General features: G+C 38.5%; 1 protein-coding gene across 4 annotated transcripts in view; it reads left to right on the forward strand.

Moving 5' to 3' along the window:
- The window catches only part of CDK15 (cyclin dependent kinase 15), a gene marked incomplete at both ends in the record, with an annotated part of 84,551 nt that overhangs the window by 30,292 nt on the left and 33,050 nt on the right, over positions 1 to 21,209 (forward strand). For all 4 annotated transcript variants that reach the window (XM_082840670.1, XM_082840673.1, XM_082840671.1 and 1 more), the window contains 3 exons: positions 774 to 897; positions 2,498 to 2,618; positions 15,182 to 15,275. In XM_082840670.1, coding sequence (XP_082696796.1) covers positions 774 to 897; positions 2,498 to 2,618; positions 15,182 to 15,275 — 339 coding nt within the window. The remainder of the gene's footprint in view (positions 1 to 773; positions 898 to 2,497; positions 2,619 to 15,181; positions 15,276 to 21,209) is intronic.

A 21,209-nucleotide genomic window follows, 5' to 3' on the forward strand; every position in this document is an offset into this window, starting at 1 on the left:
GCTTGTGTTTTGGTGGGAACCTAATAATGTCTTTCGTTTCTCTGCCTTGTAACCACAAGCAACATTTTAAAATTTAGGCCTAGAATGTATTTTTCCTTTTGTTACCCCCCGCCCCCTTTTTTCTTCTCTATGCTATTTATTCCTTATTCTCTTTTGATTTTTTTTTTTGGTCTAATTTATTTTGGTATCTTTTCCCTCTGAATCTCTACTGTATATTTCCCTTGTTTTCACTTTGAACTTAATACTTTCAAAATTCGTTTAAAAAGATAATGGTTCCTTTATTTCCTAATTCAATCTAAGGATATATTTCCCAGTCTGGTCTCCCTGTGTTCTGTTTTTAAAAGGGTTTTATATCAGAGAGCCTGGAAAACTTAAGCAGTTGTAAATGTTAGAATATCATTTCCAGGTCAACTTTGATCTTATATGCCAAGTTCATCAGTGGGGAAAAAATTAAATCTTTCACATCTAAATCAATAACTAGTGTTCCAACGGAAACTTCAAAGTTTCACTTTAGATTTTTAAGGAAAGGTAATTCCTTCAGTGTCAAAGGAATGAGATGTCAGGAAAAGCCAGAATCCCTTTGTTTGGGACATGGTCTACTTACTTGACTTTCCTTGTCCTTCTTTTCCTGTTCGAATGCAAAATCTTCCATTTTTTTTCGTCTCTCAAGAGACCCTTTTACTATATTCTTTCAGATGACTGTTTTTGATTTAGAGGAGAAATCAACACATAGTGGCTCAAATCTGCTTAGATAAGGTGTTCATTCCTTCCAGCTTTTCATGTTTCAACTTTTGCGGGGCCTGGCGTACATCCACCACCAACACGTTCTCCACAGGGACCTGAAACCTCAGAACTTACTCATCAGTCACCTGGGAGAACTCAAAGTGGCTGATTTTGGTAAGTCGCCTCCCGAGTCTCTTCCTGGGCTATGAACAATGATGCTTTTGTGTGCACATGTTTAAAGCATCAACTAGGGCTGGCTTTTGAAAAGTGGGAACCGGGGAACATGATGCTTTGTCAGGATTTCAAACAACCATATAGGAAGATTGAGGCAAGAAATAGGACGAGATTGGTAACTTCTTAGGGTTCCATCAAGCCTCAGTCTAATCAGATCCTAAAACTTGGTTACCCCTACTACCTCACTGCCATTTTTGATGTAAAGACTTTTGTAGAGTGAACGTACTTGGTAGGTTTACCTAAATCTAGGTGGATGTACAAATTCCATCAGACTAGATCAAAGTTATCCCAGGATGACATGATAAAGAGGTTAAGCCCAGATTGTAGGATGGACTCCTTCTGGAATGGAGGCTCCAGGACACCTGTTCCTGCTCACCTATGTATCTATATAGTGGGACTGTATGGGTACCTGAGGCTTTTATTCTCATCAAAGTGATGCAGATTTCCCCTGAGTATCACTGTGTCTTTCCATTTTAGCACGTATCACAGTTTATAATTATACATATATACACACATATATACTTCTGTGATGATTCTGTCTCCTCCACTAGACTATAAGCATTATGAGGGCAGCCTGGATCCGTTTTTGCTTATCATTATATCCCTAGTGCCTGGCACCATAGCAGTTGCTCAATAAATTTTTGTTGAAAAACTGGTTCTGTATAAGCTGAGGAACCACTCTTCTCTGTTTGGCAGATGTCAAATGATGCTACTACAGCTGCAGTAAGCCTTTAACAGACATTCATTTATCAAATTCCCCACAACAGTGAACTCATCTATTCAGGTTTTTTTCTAGCTGTAGATCACGTGATCCAGTGAGATAAATAGCTAACTGATGAAAGTACTCTCATTTTGTGGAGGAGCACTTGAGAATGATCCAGCTAAGGTCCTGCCAAATAAGTAATGTGGATCAACAGCCCTCACTCTGTATCTACTAAACTGGGAATTCCTGGACTGCAGAAATGGAGGGTGGCCCTAGTAGTAGTGAATCGATTTTCCATTGCTGTTACAGAAAGCCCAAATTACAGAGGTGTATACATGCTCGAAGCTTCACGTTCTCTCATGTAACAGTCTGACCTAAGCAGTCAGAGCTCTGTAGTGGCCCCATGGTGTATTGGTCCACTCTCCTTCTGTCATGAGGCCCCACCACCCCTAGGTATTGCCCCACGGCCTATTTCAAGATGGCAGCCACTACAGCCTGGAGGAAGGAGAAAAGAGACCAACACTTAACCCCTCCATGAAGTTCACACATCACTTCTATTCATATCAAATAGGCAAAAATTTAGTTGCCTTACTACACTTAGCTGCCAGGAAGCCCACATCTAGCTGCAAAGTAGGCCAAATTTTGAGAAATTCATTTGATGAAGAGGTACGTAAGAATCAAGATAGTTGAGTAGCTCTATTAAAAGCACCAAAGTTTGTGTATTATTTTTTAAATGTTGTTTACCCTGCCAATTATACTCTCCTTGGCAGACTGTATCACTGTGGCTCTCCAGAAGGTCTCAGGACAGTGAGTTCTGTGCTTTCCCCCTTCGGTCAGGTCTTGCTCGGGCCAAGTCCATTCCCAGCCAGACATACTCTTCAGAAGTTGTGACTCTCTGGTACCGCCCTCCTGATGCCTTGCTGGGAGCCACTGAATATTCCTCTGAACTGGACATATGGTAAGAGCTAGTGCCAAGAAAATGTGAGTCATCCTACCCGTGAAGGTTGTTTTATTACCTGTATTACATTTTAGATAAGCATTCTAATAATGACAATCACATTTGTATACAGAAATATAAAGTACTTTCAAATATATATCTCATTTGATTTTTACAATGCCCCTCCTTCTAGCTCTTCTCTTCAATCCTTTGTCTTCTCCCTTGTCCTCAGGGAAACATACATATACTCCCAAACCACAGATACACACACACACACACACACACACACACACACACACACACACACACACACACACACACACACACACACACACCTGTCTGCACATGCCCAAACACCGTTCAGAGCCTGGTGAAAAAACCATAAATACAAAGACTCGGTAGACCTGATTTTCATGCCAATATTTCTAATCAGTTACTCTGCATTACGTTATCTTCAAAAAAGCCATGTATCCTCTTTGTGTCTATGCTTCTTTGTTTTTAAAATAAGGGTAATAAACTCTCCCCATGAGGGGTTAAGGGGGACTGTAGTGCAAATGTAAGAACCCGACAGAGGCTATCAAGTAGAGCCACACTGTTGGAGAGGCTCTTGGATTAACTGGGTGCAGTGGTGAGAATGGGCTCTCAGCCACTCATCATCCTGGAGCAGTGGTGTTATGGAATCTGGCTCTGATCCCTGGAAATATCCCAGTCATTTGTGTGGCAAATTTGTAGTCACAGCCACCTCCTCAAAGGTAACAAAATGTATGGGCTTCCTTCAACTCCTTAGATGGTCTTATATAAATAGAAAGCCCTGTTTAAAAAAAAAAACAACACTAAAAGGCTAAACTAAGCTTTTGAATTTCCCAAAGAATTGAGAAAAGTTGAAGAGAATTTCCTCCAGTGTATCTGGAGCCATTGATTTCCTGATACCCAGTCGCACTTCTTGAAATATCACCTGCTAGTCAAACCCCCCTGAAACTGTCAGCTCTCACTGCTCTGCACTGTCACTTCAAAGGCCTTCAGCAGGCTCTGGCTTTCTCAGCTCTTAATGATCACTTCCTAGTTGTGCTTCACAGACAGTGAAACTTCTTCTCGTCACTTTTAAACTTTGTTTTATTATAGAACATTTAAAACATTCAAAATATATAAATATGTACATCAGTGATTCTTAACCAGGATCAATTTTGCTTCCCAGGGACGCTTGCAGTGTTTGGAGACATTTATTGTCACAGCTGGGTGTTGGTGGGGTGCTCCTGGCATCTAGTGGGTAGAGGCCAAGGATGCTACTAAATAGCTTATAATGCACAGGACAGCCCCCTATGACAAAGATGTAACCAGCCCAAAATGTCAATTTTGGCAATGTCAAGATTGAGAAAACTGATGTAGATTAAAAGCATAGTAAAGTGAACTCCATGAGCCCACTACCCGATGTAACAACCAGAAACATCATCAGTACTGTCACATCCACTCGTGTCCCTTTCCCATCAGCCTGCCCCTCCACCAGAGGGGCTTCTACCCTGAATTATTTTCCTTGTCGCCATTCCCTTACCTTTTTAAAAAATAATATTTCTACATTTTTATATATTTTAAAAATATTATTTTATTTTACTTGCTTTTGAGTTTTTATAAAAATGATATTACATTGTTTTTAGTCTTCTGTGACTTGTTTTTTAACTCAGTGTGTTTCTGAGATTCATCCATGTTGACCTATGTGGCTACACTTTATTTTCTGTTGATGAACATTTCAGTTATTTAGTTTGCCTTTTGTTTTATTTCTTTTTGCTATTTTGAATATACTTGGTACTTATATTTAAGGATATGTCTAGAGTGCTTACTTAAGAGTAGATTTGCTGTGTCACAGGGTATATGAATGTTCAACTTCATGAAATAGTGTCAAATTGTTCTCCAAGTGGTTGTAACAATTTATGCACCAGCAGTGTATCATAGTCCCTTATCCACATCCGCACTAACTTCATAAAATCAGATTTCTTAATTTTTGCTAAGTTAGTGGGTAGAATGGTAGCATGTTGTGATCAAATTTGCATTTCCCTAATTACTAATGAGGCTGGATGTCTTTTCATGATTATTTGCCATTTGTGTTTTTTCTCCTATGAAATACCTCTGTGTGTCTTTTGTTTATTTTCTTTTGGTCTCTATGTCTCTGTGTCTCTCCTTTTCTCTCCCTTCCTCCCTTTCTTTCTTTATTGATTTATAGGAGTTCTTATACTCTGGATACTAATCTTTTATCAGTTATGAATGCTACAAGCAGGCTCCCCAGTTCATGTTGTCTTTTTAAACAAAAGTTCTTAATTTTAATACTGCTGACTTTATCAGTCTTTTCCTTTATGGTTAGCCCTTTTATTTCTTGTTTTAAAAAATCCTTCCCTCCTTGAGGTCAAAATGATATCCAGTACATTCTTTTAAAAGTTGTAGGGCTTCCCTGGTGGCGCAGTGGTTGAGAGTCCGCCTGCCGATGCAGGGGACACGGGTTCGTGCCCCGGTGCGGGAAGATCCCGCATGCCGCAGAGCAGCTAGGCGCGTGAGCCATGGCCTCTGAGCCTGCGCGTCCGGAGCCTGTGCTCCGCAACGGGAAAGGCCACAACAGTGAGAGGCCCGCGTACCCATAAAAAAAAAAAAAAAAGTTGTAAAATTTTTCCTTTCACTTTAAATCCTTAATACATTGGAAATTGACTTTTTCTATGCTAACCCAGTGGTCTCACCCTAATTTCTTCAGCAATCTGCATGCCAAATCTCTCATATATCAAGTTTCTATAAATGCATAGGTCTGTTTTGAGCTCTCTACTCTGTTCTACTGGGGTCAATTTATCTGTCCCTGTACCAACATCCTAATGTATTAATTTCTATAGCATTATAATAATACTTGATATCTGCTAGGATAAGTCTCACCACTTACTTCATCTTCTTCCTCAGGAGTATCTTGCCTATTTTTCCCGTTTGATTCTCCATATAAATTTTACACTCAGTCTTTCAAGTTTCATGAAAAACCCTAGTGGGATTTTCATTGGAATTGCATTGAAATTATAGAACACTTTGAGGATAATTAACACCTTTGTAATATCCTCTTCCAATTTTTAAACATGGTATAATTCTCCATCTGTTTAGCTCATTTTTAATGCCGTTTAGTAAAGTTTTATAATTTCCTCTCTAAGCTCTTATATATCTAGAGCAAAGGTCCTTCCTTGTAAGTCCGTTTCTGTTGTTTATTGTTTCTTTTGTTTCTTCCATATGGTATCTTTTTTCCATGTGTGTTTTGTTGTTTTTGACAATGATATGCTAATTATCCTTGGAATTTTATTTGTGGGATTTTTTTTTTTTTTTGAGGGCTCGGATGAAGTGTGGTCTCTCAGAGAGGATTTGCATTTGATTCTTCTAGGTACATTTTTTAAAAAAGAAATATATTATTGCATTTTGCATAAGTGTTGGTCTGCTACTCAGATATTGCTTTCTTAATGCCATTCCCTACTGAAAAGAACTAGGCCTTTTTGGAGAAGTAGCCAATACTGAGGCTGGGTCAGGGAAAGTATAAGATGAGCTGGGAACATCTTGTTAAGCCAGAACATTTTTTAACAAAGTGACCAAAAAATGATGGGAATATGTAAAAAAATGTGGGAAGCAGCTTGAAGAGACTCCCACTGGCCAAAGCTGGTACCTTCTGAGCATCCTAATAGTGACAGTAATGTAATGTATTATACCACTGAATAACATAAGAATACATAAGTCCATACTGAAGGTAAACAGATAGATGGAGGGATGGATGGATCAATAGATAGATAGGAAGGGAAGCTCCTTTATACAGTAGAATGCCAAATAATAACTGGAAAAGAAATGACAGAATTAGAAAATCACTATTTTGCAATATAGTAGTAATTGGTTCAAACAAGAAGCATCATAGCTAAACTAGAGGGGAAGATTTGATGAGGAATAAAATATTTATTTACATAGTTTCAAAGTACCTCTCTACAAACTACTTATTAATTACAAAAGAAAAAAATAGTAACTATAGTAGAGAGGCTTGGCAGACATCACCTTAATCAAGTGATTAGAGTTAGTATTGTTGATAATGGCACTGACTGACATCGTGTGCCCCCTAATAGGACACACTGGAGAGACAGTATCATATACGTGGTTTTCCTGCAGAAAAAGAGCATAACCTGAGTCACATCATGAGGCAGCATCAGATCAACTCAGTCTAAGGAACATTCTACGATGTAACTAGACTGTACGCTTTAAAAGCGTTGTAGGGAAGGAAGAAGTTTCCTCTGTCCTCTGAGGTTCAATGGATGGGTCTGTGAAATAAACTGACAAAAGACAGATTAACAGGAGAAAAGAACACACATTTTATTTTATGTTAAAAGTTTTATGTGACACAGGGGAAGTGACTTCATGGAAAGAAGAGACAATCCCCAAAGAAACAGCTAGCCTTGGAGGCTTTTATACCATTCTTACAAAGGACAATACACTTGTAGAGAAGTAACAAGACAAAGGAAAGGGGTTTCTTTTATTATTATTATTTTATTTATTTGGCTGCGTCAGGTTTTAGTTGCAGCACACAGGATCTTCATTGCGGCGTGAGGGCTCTTCGTTGCAGTGCACGGGCTTCTCTCTAGTTGCAGCTCATGGACTCCAGATAGCATGGGCTCAGTAGTTGCAGTGTGTGGGCTCTCTAGTTGTGGCACGTGGGCTCTAGAGTGTGTGGGCTCAGTTACCCCCCCCCCCGGCATGTGGGATCTTAATTTCCTGATCAGGGCACGAACCCATGTCCTCTGCATTGGAAGGCAGATTCTTAACCACTGGACCACCAGATTCTTCCCTGGACCACCAGGGAAGTCCCGGAAAGGGGTTTCTGGACTCTTTAGGGGTGGTTATTGTGGAAGGTGAATATGTATCTGGAGCACCCTGGTGGTAGGTAAGGGTTACTTAGCAAGGTTTGTTTACATAGATTCTTCTTGGTGCCATCTCTACATATGTTGATAAGGTTATTCTCCCCTCCTGGGATGGGAATGGGGGAATCTTCATAAGGGGATTTTATACCCTCCTTTCAGGCAGCTAGGGAGAGGCAAAGAGCTCATCCGGTGTTTGCTTTTTCTCAGTTGCCTTCAGCTCATAACAGTTCTTATGGCAGGGTGGCATATTTTGGGGTGACATTTTCCGTTCCCCTACAGAGTCAAGGTTTTAAAAACCAAAGAAAAGCTGAGGAAATGTTCCAGACTAAAAAGAGAGATGCCAACTAAGCACAACGCATGGTCCTAGATTGGATGCTGGGGGAGATGGAGCTAAAGAACACTACTGGGACAATCAGTGGGATTTAAATATGGACTGTAGATTAGATAGTACTATTGGGATTGATGTTCAATTTCCTGATTTTGATAATTGCACTGTTGTTATGTAAGAGAATGCTTTTGTACTTAGAAAATACATGTGGAAGTATTTAAGGGTGAAGAGTCATTGTATCTGCAACTTACTCTCCACTGCTTCAGAAAAAATAAATGATAGATAGATAGATAGATAATATGATAAAACCAAAGAGGCAAAATATTGGCAATTGGTGAATCTATTTGAAGGATATAAAAGAGTTCTTTCAGGCTTCCCTGGTGGCGCAGTGGTTGAGAGTCCGCCTGCCGATGCAGGGGACACGGGTTCGTGCCCTGGTCCGGGAAGATCCCACATGCCGCAGAGCAGCTGGGCCCGTGAGCCATGGCTGCTGAGCCTGCACATCCGGAGCCTGTGCTCCGCAACGGGAGAGGCCACAACAGTGAGAGGCCCGCGTACCGCAAAAAAAAAAAATAGAGTTCTTTCTACTGTTCTTGCAACTTTAAATTTTTTCAAAATTAAAGGTTAGCAAAAAATTGAGAAAAACCTGGTGTTTCACCAAAGATAGTGAACTAGCACTGGCTTTGTTAGAAGCACTGGCCCAGTACGTGATCAGTGTTTTCAATTATTTCCTATGTGTTCGAGAAGGGTGTGTATTCCTGAATTGTTGGGTACAGGTTTTTACATATGTTCAAAACTTCAAGGTTGTTAATTGTGTTATTCACATTGTCTTTATATAATTTTTGTCTGCTTAAGCTATCAGGGAAAGATGTATTGAAGTTGTTTGATATATTGTTGATTTGTCAACAATGAACAATTCTATTCATTTTTGCTTTATATACTTTGAAGCTATTTTCATTAAGTGCAAATAAATTTAAAACTGTTCATCATTCCTTCATGCACTTTAAATCTTACTTTTGGAATAATTTTCCTTTCTTTGGATATAAATCTTTTAGAACTTTCTTTAGTGTGGGCCTGTTGGTGGCAAACTCTGCTTTTGTTTCTTTAGGTAAACTCTCATTGTTGAAAGGTAGTCATGCTAAGGTTTTAATTGTAGATTGACAGTTATTTTCTCTCAGAACTTTGGCGATACCATTTCCCCAGCTTTGTCTTCCATTGCTGCTCTTGTGAAGATTGCTCTTAGCCGAATTGTAGAAAAGTTTACTTTTAGCCTTCTTGTCTTTCCCTTTTTTCAGGTGATCTCCCATTTTCTCTGGATGTTTTAAAGAATTTTTTCTTTGCCTTTGTTACTATGCAGTTTTCACTATAAGGTGTCTAGCGTGGATTTTTTTTTTTACTTACCCTGCTTGTTGCATATTGTGCTTCTTCCAATTATGAATTCATGTTTTTCATCAGCCATTTTCTTTTTGAGTGTTGCCTCTATTCCATTCTCTCTTTCTGGAGCTCCAATGAAAGATTATTAGACTATGTCTTTCTATCATCCATGGTTCTTATCCTCTCTTTCATATTTTCAGTCTCCTTGATTTTCTGTGCTGCATTTGGATAATTTCTTCAGCTCATGTACCAATTCTTTAAATCTCTTTTAAACTATGTATCCCTTACTTTTTACTACATATACAAAAACATATGTTATTCCATTGATGAATAATGATGACACTTACAGAATAAAAATACAGTTGTAAGTTAAAGTTATTGTCATTACTCTTATTGATTTCATTATTGTTGTTTGTCCAGTAAAACTCAAAAAGTAATGTAGAAATAGAATAATAGGCATTTTCCACTGTTTACTATATTTGTTCACTCTGTATGTAACTGTTAGATATTGGGTGTTTACCCTGGGATTCCTCTTCCCCATTTTTTTTTCTTTTCAGAGTGATAAGAGGGAAATGCGCAGGGGAAAGATTACAACAGAAGAAAAGGGAAAAAAATCCTGTTTTGCTAGGCATGCAACCCTGTAGGCTACAAACTGAATGCCTTTGTAGGAGGCAGGTGACAGTGGGTGAGCATTAGAGCCTTTGTCTTAATGAAACTAATTATAACACGTAGTGCAAGAGCCTCTCATTCACAGTAAACCCTGGGGAACAGGAGAGTCCGTGGGAAGCCCAGAGCAAACAGTTAGATTATGGAAAATATACAAGTAAGACATATTGGCTATTCCCAACACTTACAACCAGCATCCTCTAATCTCCCAACATCTTTTCTTCTCTTTCTGCTACTTTTTCAGACCTTAAAAGATTCCATTAGCAACTTCGGTGAAGAGAAAAACTCAGTGTTTTAGGATGATTACACTGTTTTTGGTTTTGTTTTTACTTTTTTGTATTGTGTTAAAATATATATAACATAAAAATTACCATTTCAACTATTTTCAAATGTACATTTCAGTGGCATCAAGTACAGCCATCACCACTATCCATCTCCAGAACTTTTCATCATCCCAAGATGAATCCCTGTACCCATTAAACAATCACTCCCTGTTACTCCCTCCTCTCAGTCCCTAGCAACCACTATTCTACTTCCTGTCTCTATGAATTTGACCATGTTAGAACCTCACATAAGTGGAATCATACAATATTTATCCTTCCATGTCTGGCTTATTTCACTTAGTATAATGTTTTCTAGGTTCATCCATGTTGTAGTAAACTGGGTTTTGTTTTTTTTTAACATCTTTATTGGAGTATAATTGCTTTACAATGGTGTGTTAGTTTCTGCTTTATAACAAAGTGAATCAGTCATACATATACATATGTTCCCATATCTCTTCCCTCTTGCGTCTCCATCCCTCCCACCCTCCCTATCCCACCCCTCTAGGTGGTCACAAAGCACCGAGCTGATCTCCCTGTGCTATGTGGCTGCTTCCCACTAGCTATCTATTTTACATTTGGTAGTGTATATATGTCCATGCCTCTCTCTCACTTCATCCCAGTTTACCCTTCCCCCTCCCCGTGTCCTCAAGTCCATTCTCTACGTCTGTGTCTTTATTCCTGTCCTGCCCCTAGGTTCTTCAGAACCATGTAAACTGGGTTTTAAAGAAGGGTTTATTTTGGTAGACAAGTCCTCTATTCAAAACTAACTGCAGGCAGCTGCTGGATTTAGGACTATGGAAAGTTGTCACTGCCTGAGAGATTCTTTATGGTCAGATTTCTTGCTGCAAACTTCCAAATATAAAGAGTGGCCCAGGGAAAGCAAATGGAAATATCCTGTCACTGCCATATATCATGCTGTTCTGAATTAATGTCAATAGTGAAAAATGAAATACTGATTCACTTCTCCCAACAATGTTCTTATGTACTCCTTGCACCTCCCCAAACCTAAAACTCCTGAGATGGTTTATTTCTCCAGAGATTGCCTAAGGAATTTGAGGAATCTTTTTCTTTCTTATGGAAGAATTTGTTCATGCTCAGAATAGAGAAAAGACTAGGAAGAGAGCCAGAAGAAGCAGAAAATATGTAAGCTGTCTCGTCTAACTTGACTGGAGAACCACAGTTGGAGCAATAAAATGACCCATTGCATCTCTCCCTTCTGGAAGGGTTCACTCTTTGATATCACCAGGTCTTTTTGTCTCCTGCATGTGAAGTTCCGCTTCATCTACATGAGCTGCCCCAAGGGTATCTCCACAGAGCAGAAATCCTCTGAGAAGCCTAAAGATATGTAGGGTAAGAAGAGCCACAGGAATGAAGATTTAAGAACAAAACAGAGGAATAAAAGGAAATAGGAACTGGTTCCCTATCTAGACCTGAATGTTCAGATTATTTAAAATGTTTGCTTTAAGGCTAGTCTGGGGTGGGCAAAATAGATGATAGCCACACAACTTGTTTAAGAAGCAAATAAAAAATATGAAAGCCACACTACTTGTTTACAAAGCAAATGAAAAAAAAACAGTTCTGAAGAATAAATGAAAAAAATAGGAAGATGAATCATATAGTTTTTGAAGAACAGTGCTTACCTGAAAAATATCTTTCCTTCTCAGACTTAAGGTGTACAGCCTTGTTTTCTTACCAGTGCACTGATATTTATGGTACGGATATTCTAGGTCCTGAAATACAATTGATTTAGGAATTTTGTTTGTCTTGTAAGTGTTCTAAGTGCATTGCACATTGCACACACACACACACACTATATATATATATATATATATATATATATAAAACCTTAGACTCCAGATTGTTAGGTGAGAAAGGTTTTAACCTGCCCCTAAGTGAAGCTTAAAAAGAAAGACTCAAGAGAATGCCTATATGGCACCAAACGTACAAATGCAAATACAAATGGGAATTTCAACCAAATATTAGCATTTTATTTCTTAGTGCAAATATCTTGTGTTAGACTGCAGTACTTGCACAATGGCCTTAAAGTCCAGCTTTCTCCAATATGTATACACCGTTGTGTACACTGTTCTAGTGGTACAGAAGGTAAAGGGCACTAAGAAACTGTGTAACGAAAGGGGCTTCCTTCTCGGCTCCCCACAGCCACCAGTATGAAAGGACATTAAAAAGGCAACAAGCTTTTTCTAAGCCATGAAAACCTTTTGAGGGGAGAGAAAAAAGTGAACTACAGGTTTAAACCTAGCAATGACTATGATTTGAACCTTGTTTAAAATGCCCGCAGGCCTTCTGGTGATTTGTGAGCCCCTGGGTTTCTGGAAGGTGTTAGGGTACTGGATGGAGGGTTGGTTTAAGTCTTCAAAAGCTGTTACATTTCCATTTCTATTTTGTGTCAGTTAATAAACAATTACACGTGTTTCATACACACAGATACATAAATATGTGTGTGTGTGTGTGTGTTTTGCTTCAAAATGAAATGATTTGAGACCTTTCAAGTATGCATAGACAAGGCATGAGGGGAGGTGGATGGAGACCGTTTGACGGTATTCACCACCTCAGTTTTTCAGCTGGCTTATCTCACTGTTGACCATTGCTAGCAACCAGGATGTTTTTTAACCGTTTGACAGTTTCCTATTACTTTTATTATTCTCCACGTATTGTTTAATTTTTACCTTTTATATCTGTTGCTTTAAAGGCAAGAAACAAAAAGACCATGGATATTTAAAAACAAGCTAGTAAGCAGTCTTAAAATGATAATAATTCTAAAAATTCACCTCAAGATACTGTGCACCAGATTCTTAAGCTATATTTGCCTGATCAAAATTCTTTTCTTTTTTCTTTTTTTGGCCATGCTGGCTTATGGGATCTTAGTTCCCCCACCAGGGATTGAAGCCGGGCCCCAGCAGTGGAAGCGCTGAGTCCTAACCACTGGACCTCCAGGGAATTCCCAAAATTCTTATGTCACATATCAAGATGTCTCTTGTACATGAAAGATCAGTAAAAAGAAAATATCGTGGCCATTTAATCTAAATTAGCTTTTTAACAACTAGGGATAAAGACAACCTGTTGTTTGAGGGAAAGAAACAAAAAACTACCTGCAAAACTTAGTCTGATACCTCTTATTTATATGTATACAAAATTCTAAGAATTAGCTAATTGATTATTTTACATGCAAACCAAATATTAGGTCATGAAAATAGTTTTTGTGTCTTTTGAGGTGATAAGATACAGTTAAATGTCAGTCTTTCTTTTAATATATATTCTCTCCCCAAACCAGACACAAGATAAAAATTATTCTTAAACTTGTTTATCAAGAAATCTGCTTTCTCCTACACAAAGTAAGTTAAATAGCACGTGTCTACTGTCAGATGGAAAAAGTAAAAATTTGTCATATGTAATAAATACATATGAATAATATTAAAGACCATTTTAAAATGAACTTCATAATAACTCTTTAATAATATCATGATCTATAATAAAATATTTTACTGAGGGCTTCCCTGGTGGCTCAGTGGTTAAGAATCTGCCTGCCAATGCAGGGGACAGGGGTTCAAGACCTGGTCCAGGAAGATCCCACATGCCGCGGAGCAGATAAGCTCGTGCGTCACAACTACTGAGCCAGCGCTGTAGAGCCCACGAGCCACAACTACTGAGCCCACGTGCCACAACTACTGAAACCCCCGTGCCTAGAGCCCGTGCTCTGAAACAAAAGAAGCCCCCTCAATGAGAAGCATGTGCACCGCAACGAAGAGTAGCCCCCGCTCGCTGCAACTAGAGAAAGCTGGCGTGCAGCAACGAAGACCAAACGCAGCCAAAAATAAATAAATAAGTAAAGATTTGTGAGAGTAAAAATGTGCATTATTAGCAAAATAAATCTTACTTCTTACTCTTCCTGAGGAATTATCCTCCAGTTTGACTAAGTAGGAAAGAAAATTTATATTTCTCCCTATTTAATCTATTTTAAGTTGCACATTCTCTGTTAAATCAGGATGCATCTTAAAATCAGTAGCATCTTACAGTAGCCGTCAGCCATGCTTCAGTTATGACTGTAGTTACCATTGTACATGTGTGGACATCAAACATGGCAGCATCAAAACTTGCAGAATGGGTGTCAGTAACTTGGAAGACAGGAGACCTCTTTTTTTTTTTTTCTTGTTAACCCCTAGGAACAATGGTTGTGGAGAAGGCGTGAATCAGACATGTTTAGCAACATTCTTTAAGCTGGAGTCAAAAGTGGGCTAACATGTAACTGTAAGGTCAGCTTAGGAGCCCCAGCACCAATGACTCTTGGTTGTTTTATGGCTTATTCTAAGAAATGCTGTATCATCAAACTCCTGACGATACCGTCAAAGGACAATACCGTGGATAAACACAGACATCAAAGAGTCTGAGTCAAATGCTGAATGTCAAAAAGTTTGATGAGTATCTAAACCAATTTCTTCCACTTAATATTCCATTTTTTTTGCATGTACAAGTATGATATATGGTGAGATAATCTGTCTAATTAAATTTGTAACAGCCCTTTCAATGAATATGAAGGAAACATTCTGATCTTCACAGTTTAACTTGTGGGGTTTTTTGTTTGTTTTTCTTTTGGTTTCTTAAAAGTACATACAATAATGATGCTTCTTACAATGATAGCATCTTAGTTTCAGTGAAAGAGGGTATTCAGTTTGGAGATTCAGTACTTTCCCCTCCTCTCAGAAAATAGATTGTTAATGAGCTTGAACGAACTCAAATGCTTGCTTTCTATACTGTGTTCCTAAATGCCCGTTGCGTTCCATTTTAACAAAAAGCTGCAGGCTGTTTTTATTTTTGTTTAACATAGAGACTTTTTCTGCCAAGACTTTTCATACTATGCGGCCCCTAACTAATTGTCCTCAGAGTATTTCTTGGGAGGTGAAATGCTAGTAGTTCAGTTTTGCATGTATAGGTTCCTTGAAAGCATTGGGTTGACTCTTATTTCTTTGTTAGGGGTGCAGGCTGCATCTTTATTGAAATGTTCCAGGGTCAACCCTTGTTTCCTGGGGTTTCCAACATCCTTGAACAGCTGGAGAAGATCTGGGAGGTAAGAGAAGAATTCCTCTTAGAAAGAAAAAAATATATGCATTACAAACTTTGAACCAAATTTTCCTTAGAGACAAACGAAGCAGTCCATCTGCTTTGAGAGAGTAAGCCATATTTTAAGGGTTGTGGAAACTGTGGTATTTGCCAGGGGCATAAGCACCTTGGGAATGAGTGGTCAGGACCCCCACCCCCACCCCTTTGTCCCGTGGCAGCCCATGAATCCACTTGCTTCCGGTGATTATTGTCTCAACCTCCCAGGGCAATTTCTGCCATTACTAATTAAACACATCCCTGCCCTGCCACCCCCAGCTCTAAGTCTACAATATATTTGGCCCTGGATCTTTGTCAACTGAAGACAAGGCACTGAATTTTCATAGAACCCTGATAAAACAAAGGCTTCCTGTGTTAGTGTGAGAGAAGTATGCTGTGTGTCGTGCTCCTCCAAAACCAGATTCCTAAGGTAACAGGGTGCTTTTGTGTGTGTGGTTCCATTTCTTTATTCATTATTTATCCCTCCCTCATTTGCACCATTATGTACTTCATTTTTATGTCCCTGGTAGCTTATATGCCATGTACTATAGTCATTTATATATTGCTGTCTTTTTTTTGATGATTTTTAAATTGTGGTTAAATATATATAGCATAAAAGTTACCATTCTAACCATTTTTAAGGATACAATTCATAGCATTAAATGCATTCACATTGCCATGGAACCATCACCACCGTCCATTTCCCAAACTTTTTCATCATCCCAAACAGAAGCTCTGTATCCACTCAGCCAGCTCCCCATTTTCCCTGCCCCCAGCCCCTGGTAACCTCTCATCAACCTTCTGTCTCCATGAATTTGCCCATTCTAGGTTTTCATATAAGTATAATCTTAACAGGATTTGTCCTTTGTGCTTGGCTTATTTCACTTAGTGTAATGTTTTCAAGATCCATCCATATTGTAGCATGTGTCAAGTGCTTTAAACTGGGGTGGGGGGAGGGTATCGCTTGTATCCTGGATCCTGCTCCCTTTCAAGTTTGCTTGCTTCAAGCAAGCCTCTAGAGCTTACTTGCTAACAGCTTCCCAATCGGGTATCTTGGGAAATATTGCAGAGTAGGATTTTTGTGTGCAGGTGAGGAAATTTGTCTTTTCTCAAACTTCTTTATGATTTTGATTCAGTGGCCCCAAATATTTTGCCTTTCCAGGAATGGTATAAAAGTTTCATTTTCGAATTGTGTCTCCACTGTGGAGTCCTTCATTTATTTAAAAAAAAAAGCTGAGTTTATCTTTAATACACACATGCAGGTGAGGAAAATCCTCAGGGAACATTTAGGAAAAGGGAAGAGCTAGTTGCTAGTGTCTGGAGGGTCAATGGCTCACCGTTATGAAGATGTTCTGTGCAAACCAGTCTAGTGCTACAGGTTCATGACCCAGAAAACATTGTGCTTTGTGAATGTCAAAATAAAGTAAAATGTCCTTTGTGAAATTAAGACATTTTATAGAGATTAATCACTGCCGTTAAGCTTTCTTTTGGAAACATTGGGGATATTATGGAGGAACATAGGAAAAATTGGGATGCATTCACAAACTAAAAAAAAAACACTTTTCAAGCCAAAAGGTTTTTTTTCTCAAAACTACCCTGCAAGACCAAGAACTGCTACCTTCAAAAACTATCATTGGATGATATCATCGTCTAAACTGGAGGCAGCCTAATGTAATTAATGGCTTTAGAGTCGAAGACCAGCATTTGAATTCTAGCCACTTTTTAGCGAGACGAACGTGTACAAATTATGTAGTCCCTCTGAACTCCAGTTTCCTCACTTGTTAAATGGGGCTAGCGATAATGACTTTCTAACCTTTCTGTGAGAATTTCATAAGATCAAATGCATAACAAGCCCCACGTGCCATAAGTGATCGATAAATGTTTGCTTTCTCTCTCATAGAAATTATTTTCATAGAGATGTTTCAATGACCGAACCGTTAACAGGCATTTCCTAATACTTCACCTAATTGTTCTGTTCTCCAGCTTAATATTACTTCTTGTCCACATTAGAGGAAGCTCAGCTAGCACTGCCTAGACCAGACCCTGCAGTGATCTTTTACACATTTGAAAAGTTTTTCCTAGCCATTAAATAAGGACACAATATTTATTGGACACTCATTGTCTTATAAGATGTTACAAGGCCTGGAAAAATGGGAAGAATAGGAAAAATGCATGATCTATGCTTTCACCGGTTGTTCAGTCTAGGTGGGGTGATGGGTGGAATATAAGTAAATATATGTAAAACAAACATAAATCATGTATAGATGCAAAAAGATGTATGTATATATAGATAGTTAATAAAAATTATAATACTAGCTAAATTATAATAATATATAACTTATAAATCTATAAATATAAATTATGATAATAGCTAAGGTATGCTATTAGGATATTTGAAGAGTTATATACAAACTAATTTTTTTACATTACTTCCTATTTTTAAATGATAGTTTTCTTAAAAGCAATCATTTTACAGTTCTTTGCATTTAGCATAGCACTTAGAAATCATGGGACAGAAAGAATGAGTTAGACGTTTCCCAGGACCTGATGGCTCTCTAGTTATTGGTTCAAGTTTCCGGGACTGGTCTTGGTGGCTGATGCTGGCCATCCGAAGATGTTTTAGGTAATTCAGTAAGTGAAAATTTTGGACTTGTATCTGGACATAAAGGACCAAAACATGAGTGATGCAGCCAAAACAAATGTGTCTCAACAAATGGGTCCAACAGGTCCTGCCCAGGAAGCCATGTTCACGTCTACCATTATTCTTATCACACTGCAATAAATCAGAAGGACTTTATTTTGACATTTATGACAACTCATTACAAATATAAAACAAGTAAACACATTAGAAATAACACTGGCTTGGTGTTAGTAGACATGAGTTCTGAACCCAGCCCTAACTTCAGGTTAGGTGGTAACGCAAGTCTCATAATTTATCTCCTGAGGTCTCTAGCATCTTAAAGTATATTTGATTTTCTGACTCCATGAACTTGTGACCTCTTTGAACAAAGTGTTAAGAGAATAGTGTAGCTGCTATCTTTTTTTTTTTTTTTTTTGCGGTACGCGGGCCTCTCACTGCTGTGACCTCTCCCGTTGCGGAGCACAGGCTCCGGACGCACAGGCTCAGCGGCCATGGCTCACGGGCCCAGCCGCTCTGCGGCATGTGGGATCTTCCCGGACCGGGGCACGAACCCGTGTCCCCTGCATCGGCAGGCGGACTCTCAACCACTGCGCCACCAGGGAAGCCCAAGGCCACAGTTTTGTTACCACACATCTGTAGTTCCGTGCTCTGAGGACAAAGTGAGAACCACATTCAGCAGTGTGTTATCTCTTACACTACTACATCCCAAGCAACTTGGAAATTCAAACATTACAAATGGCTCCTGAGTTGTGCTTTACTAAAGGTGGTCTATTTCGGGTTCTATGATACTTGATGTAGGAATTGCTTCTTTGAAAGCAATGGTCTAGTCTACATCTCCCAACCTCTAATCATAACTTTTCTTTACATTTATTCTGAGATCTCACACTTAGGAATAAAGACATAATAATAAGTCCTGAATTTTTATTTTACCATCTTTCTGAAATGCCTCCGTGTGTGTGTGTGTGTGTGTGTGTGTGCATGTGTGTGTTTACATCTGAATGGCTGTCATTGATTTTTAATCAATTTTTTAGAAATCTAATTCTTTCAATAAGTATTTTTAGCAAATAATACCAGATGTGGTTCTAAAATCAGAATAAAATAAACGATGCAGACTTTAAAGCCATTAATCAAAATGCCTTCAGTTTCCATTCCAACAAAGGCAGAAAACAGCCCTTGCAGCCCACTGTGGTTTCAAACACAGCACTCACTAGCTGCCTTTTAAGAGCTTTCAGGGAGGGAGTAAATCAACAGTTTTTGGTTTTCAGTTTCCCGGTCAGTGAAGCGGAGATTGAGTAATTTTCTCAAGTGAAAATGAATTCAATAACTTTCAAATAAAAACTGAGCATCAAATTTCCAAATAAAGGATATTGAATTTTTGTTTAAACTTTTAAAATCTCAGGCTTAAAGCTTTTAGCACAATATTCCAAAATTGTTGGTACCCATTTTGTTGGCTTTAATTACACAATAATACAAAGTAACCAACAATTCTGGTAACTTTCACCTTAGTGAAAATATGGATATGGTCGTTATTTATTTCCTTTAGTGCTTTCTCTTCATTATCTTTACTTTCTTTCATTGTGCTTTGCCAGGCAGCAGAAGACGTAGGGGTACATGTGAATCATCCCACCCACTTGTTTACATGCACATCTGTGCAAATACATAAGATGGTAGGTTAACAAAGAAGAATTAGCTTCCCATCCTCTGGCCCTCTCCCACAAAAGAAGAATTAGTCCAGTTGGTTTTTCAAAATGGATTCCAGGATTCTTAGTGTTCCCTCCGGCTCAGGGTGGCTGCTAGGAAAAGCCTGTAATCCTCTCAGTAGCTTTTCAGTTTGTTTAGGGAATGGATCAAAGAAAGAAGCTTCTACTGGGTGGCTTAATTTTTTTATTATGGGAGGGAAAATGGCGCTTCAGTGTCTTTTGTTTGAGGACAAGCTTAACAGACACCAAAGAGTGTACTTCTCGGCTAGAGTCCTGGTCAGCAAGCTGGTAAATATTAAGAGGCTTCTGGATTCCTCATTGATTATTATCAGTCATTGTTGGGGAGTTGACTTCCTGCCATAATAATTGGGCCAGCATCTGTGTCCAGCATTTTACAAATGGATTCACTAGGCTTTTTCTATGAGAGATGCTTCTATAAAGACTTGTACTGAGATGTGCTTCTAAAAAGAGTTATATTGTAGCGGTGTATGAAAACTACTAGTGTTTTATTAATATTTCACAAAAACAGTATTATTCTGGCTCCTAGATATAACTGACATTGGGCTTTTATGACTGTCTTAAAAGAATGGTAAGATTTTGCCTACAAGGGAACTCGCAGTAACAGCACCATCTAAAATCTGAAGTGTTTGTCTTTATACTCCAAAAGACTTTTCATAGTAATTAAAAACTAAAGCTTCAATTAGGTAATCCAAAGCACACGTGAGCTCTTTTTCAAGTGATGTTGTTAATATTACTATCCAGCAGTTAAAAACCAAATACCATATTCCAAGCTGCTGGGCCACAGAGAAAACAAGCAGATGAGATGAATTTGGTAGAAAAGACTAGAGTTAGGTTTGGGATCATTTTTAGCCAACATTCCACTGCTTAAAGGTCAGTAATCTGAATCCTTTTTAATTTGAGCACATCGGGGAACAGCTGAATGCCCATGCTGAGGCATAATTTAAACTGTCAAGTGTCTCCTGTTGAGACATATATATATAAATACAGTCATCTGATGTAAGGCAAAGGGACACTTTATCACTCCTGTCTTTTTCTATTCCTAACTCCCAATGCAGCATCCTAATGTATGGTGATCATGCAGTACAGCAGACATAGCTCGTTTTATTGTGCTTCACTTTATAGCACTTTGCAGACGTTGCTTTTTTTTTTTTTTTTTAACAAACTGAAGGTTTGTGGCAACCCTGCGCTGTCAGATGATGGTTAGCAATTTTTAGTGAGGAAACATTTTTAAATTAAGATATGTACATTGTTTTTTTAAATTAAGATATGTACATTGCTCTGTTATGCACTTAATAGACCATAGTATAGTATAAACATAACTTTTATACGCATCAGGAAACCGAAAATTTGTGTGACTCACTTTGCTACAATATTAACTTTATTTGTAGTACCAAACCCATAATATCCCGATGTAGGTCTGTAGATATTTTGGGATGAGAATATGACTTTAAGCAAGGTTATATGATCTGTATTAGTCAGAGATCTCCAGAGAAACAAAACCAATAGGAGATATGTATGTATTTGTGTGTATGTGTATGTGTGT

This window comes from Leucopleurus acutus (genome assembly GCF_964270905.1).
Source record: "Leucopleurus acutus genome assembly, chromosome: 6".
NCBI lineage: Eukaryota > Metazoa > Chordata > Mammalia > Artiodactyla > Delphinidae > Leucopleurus > Leucopleurus acutus.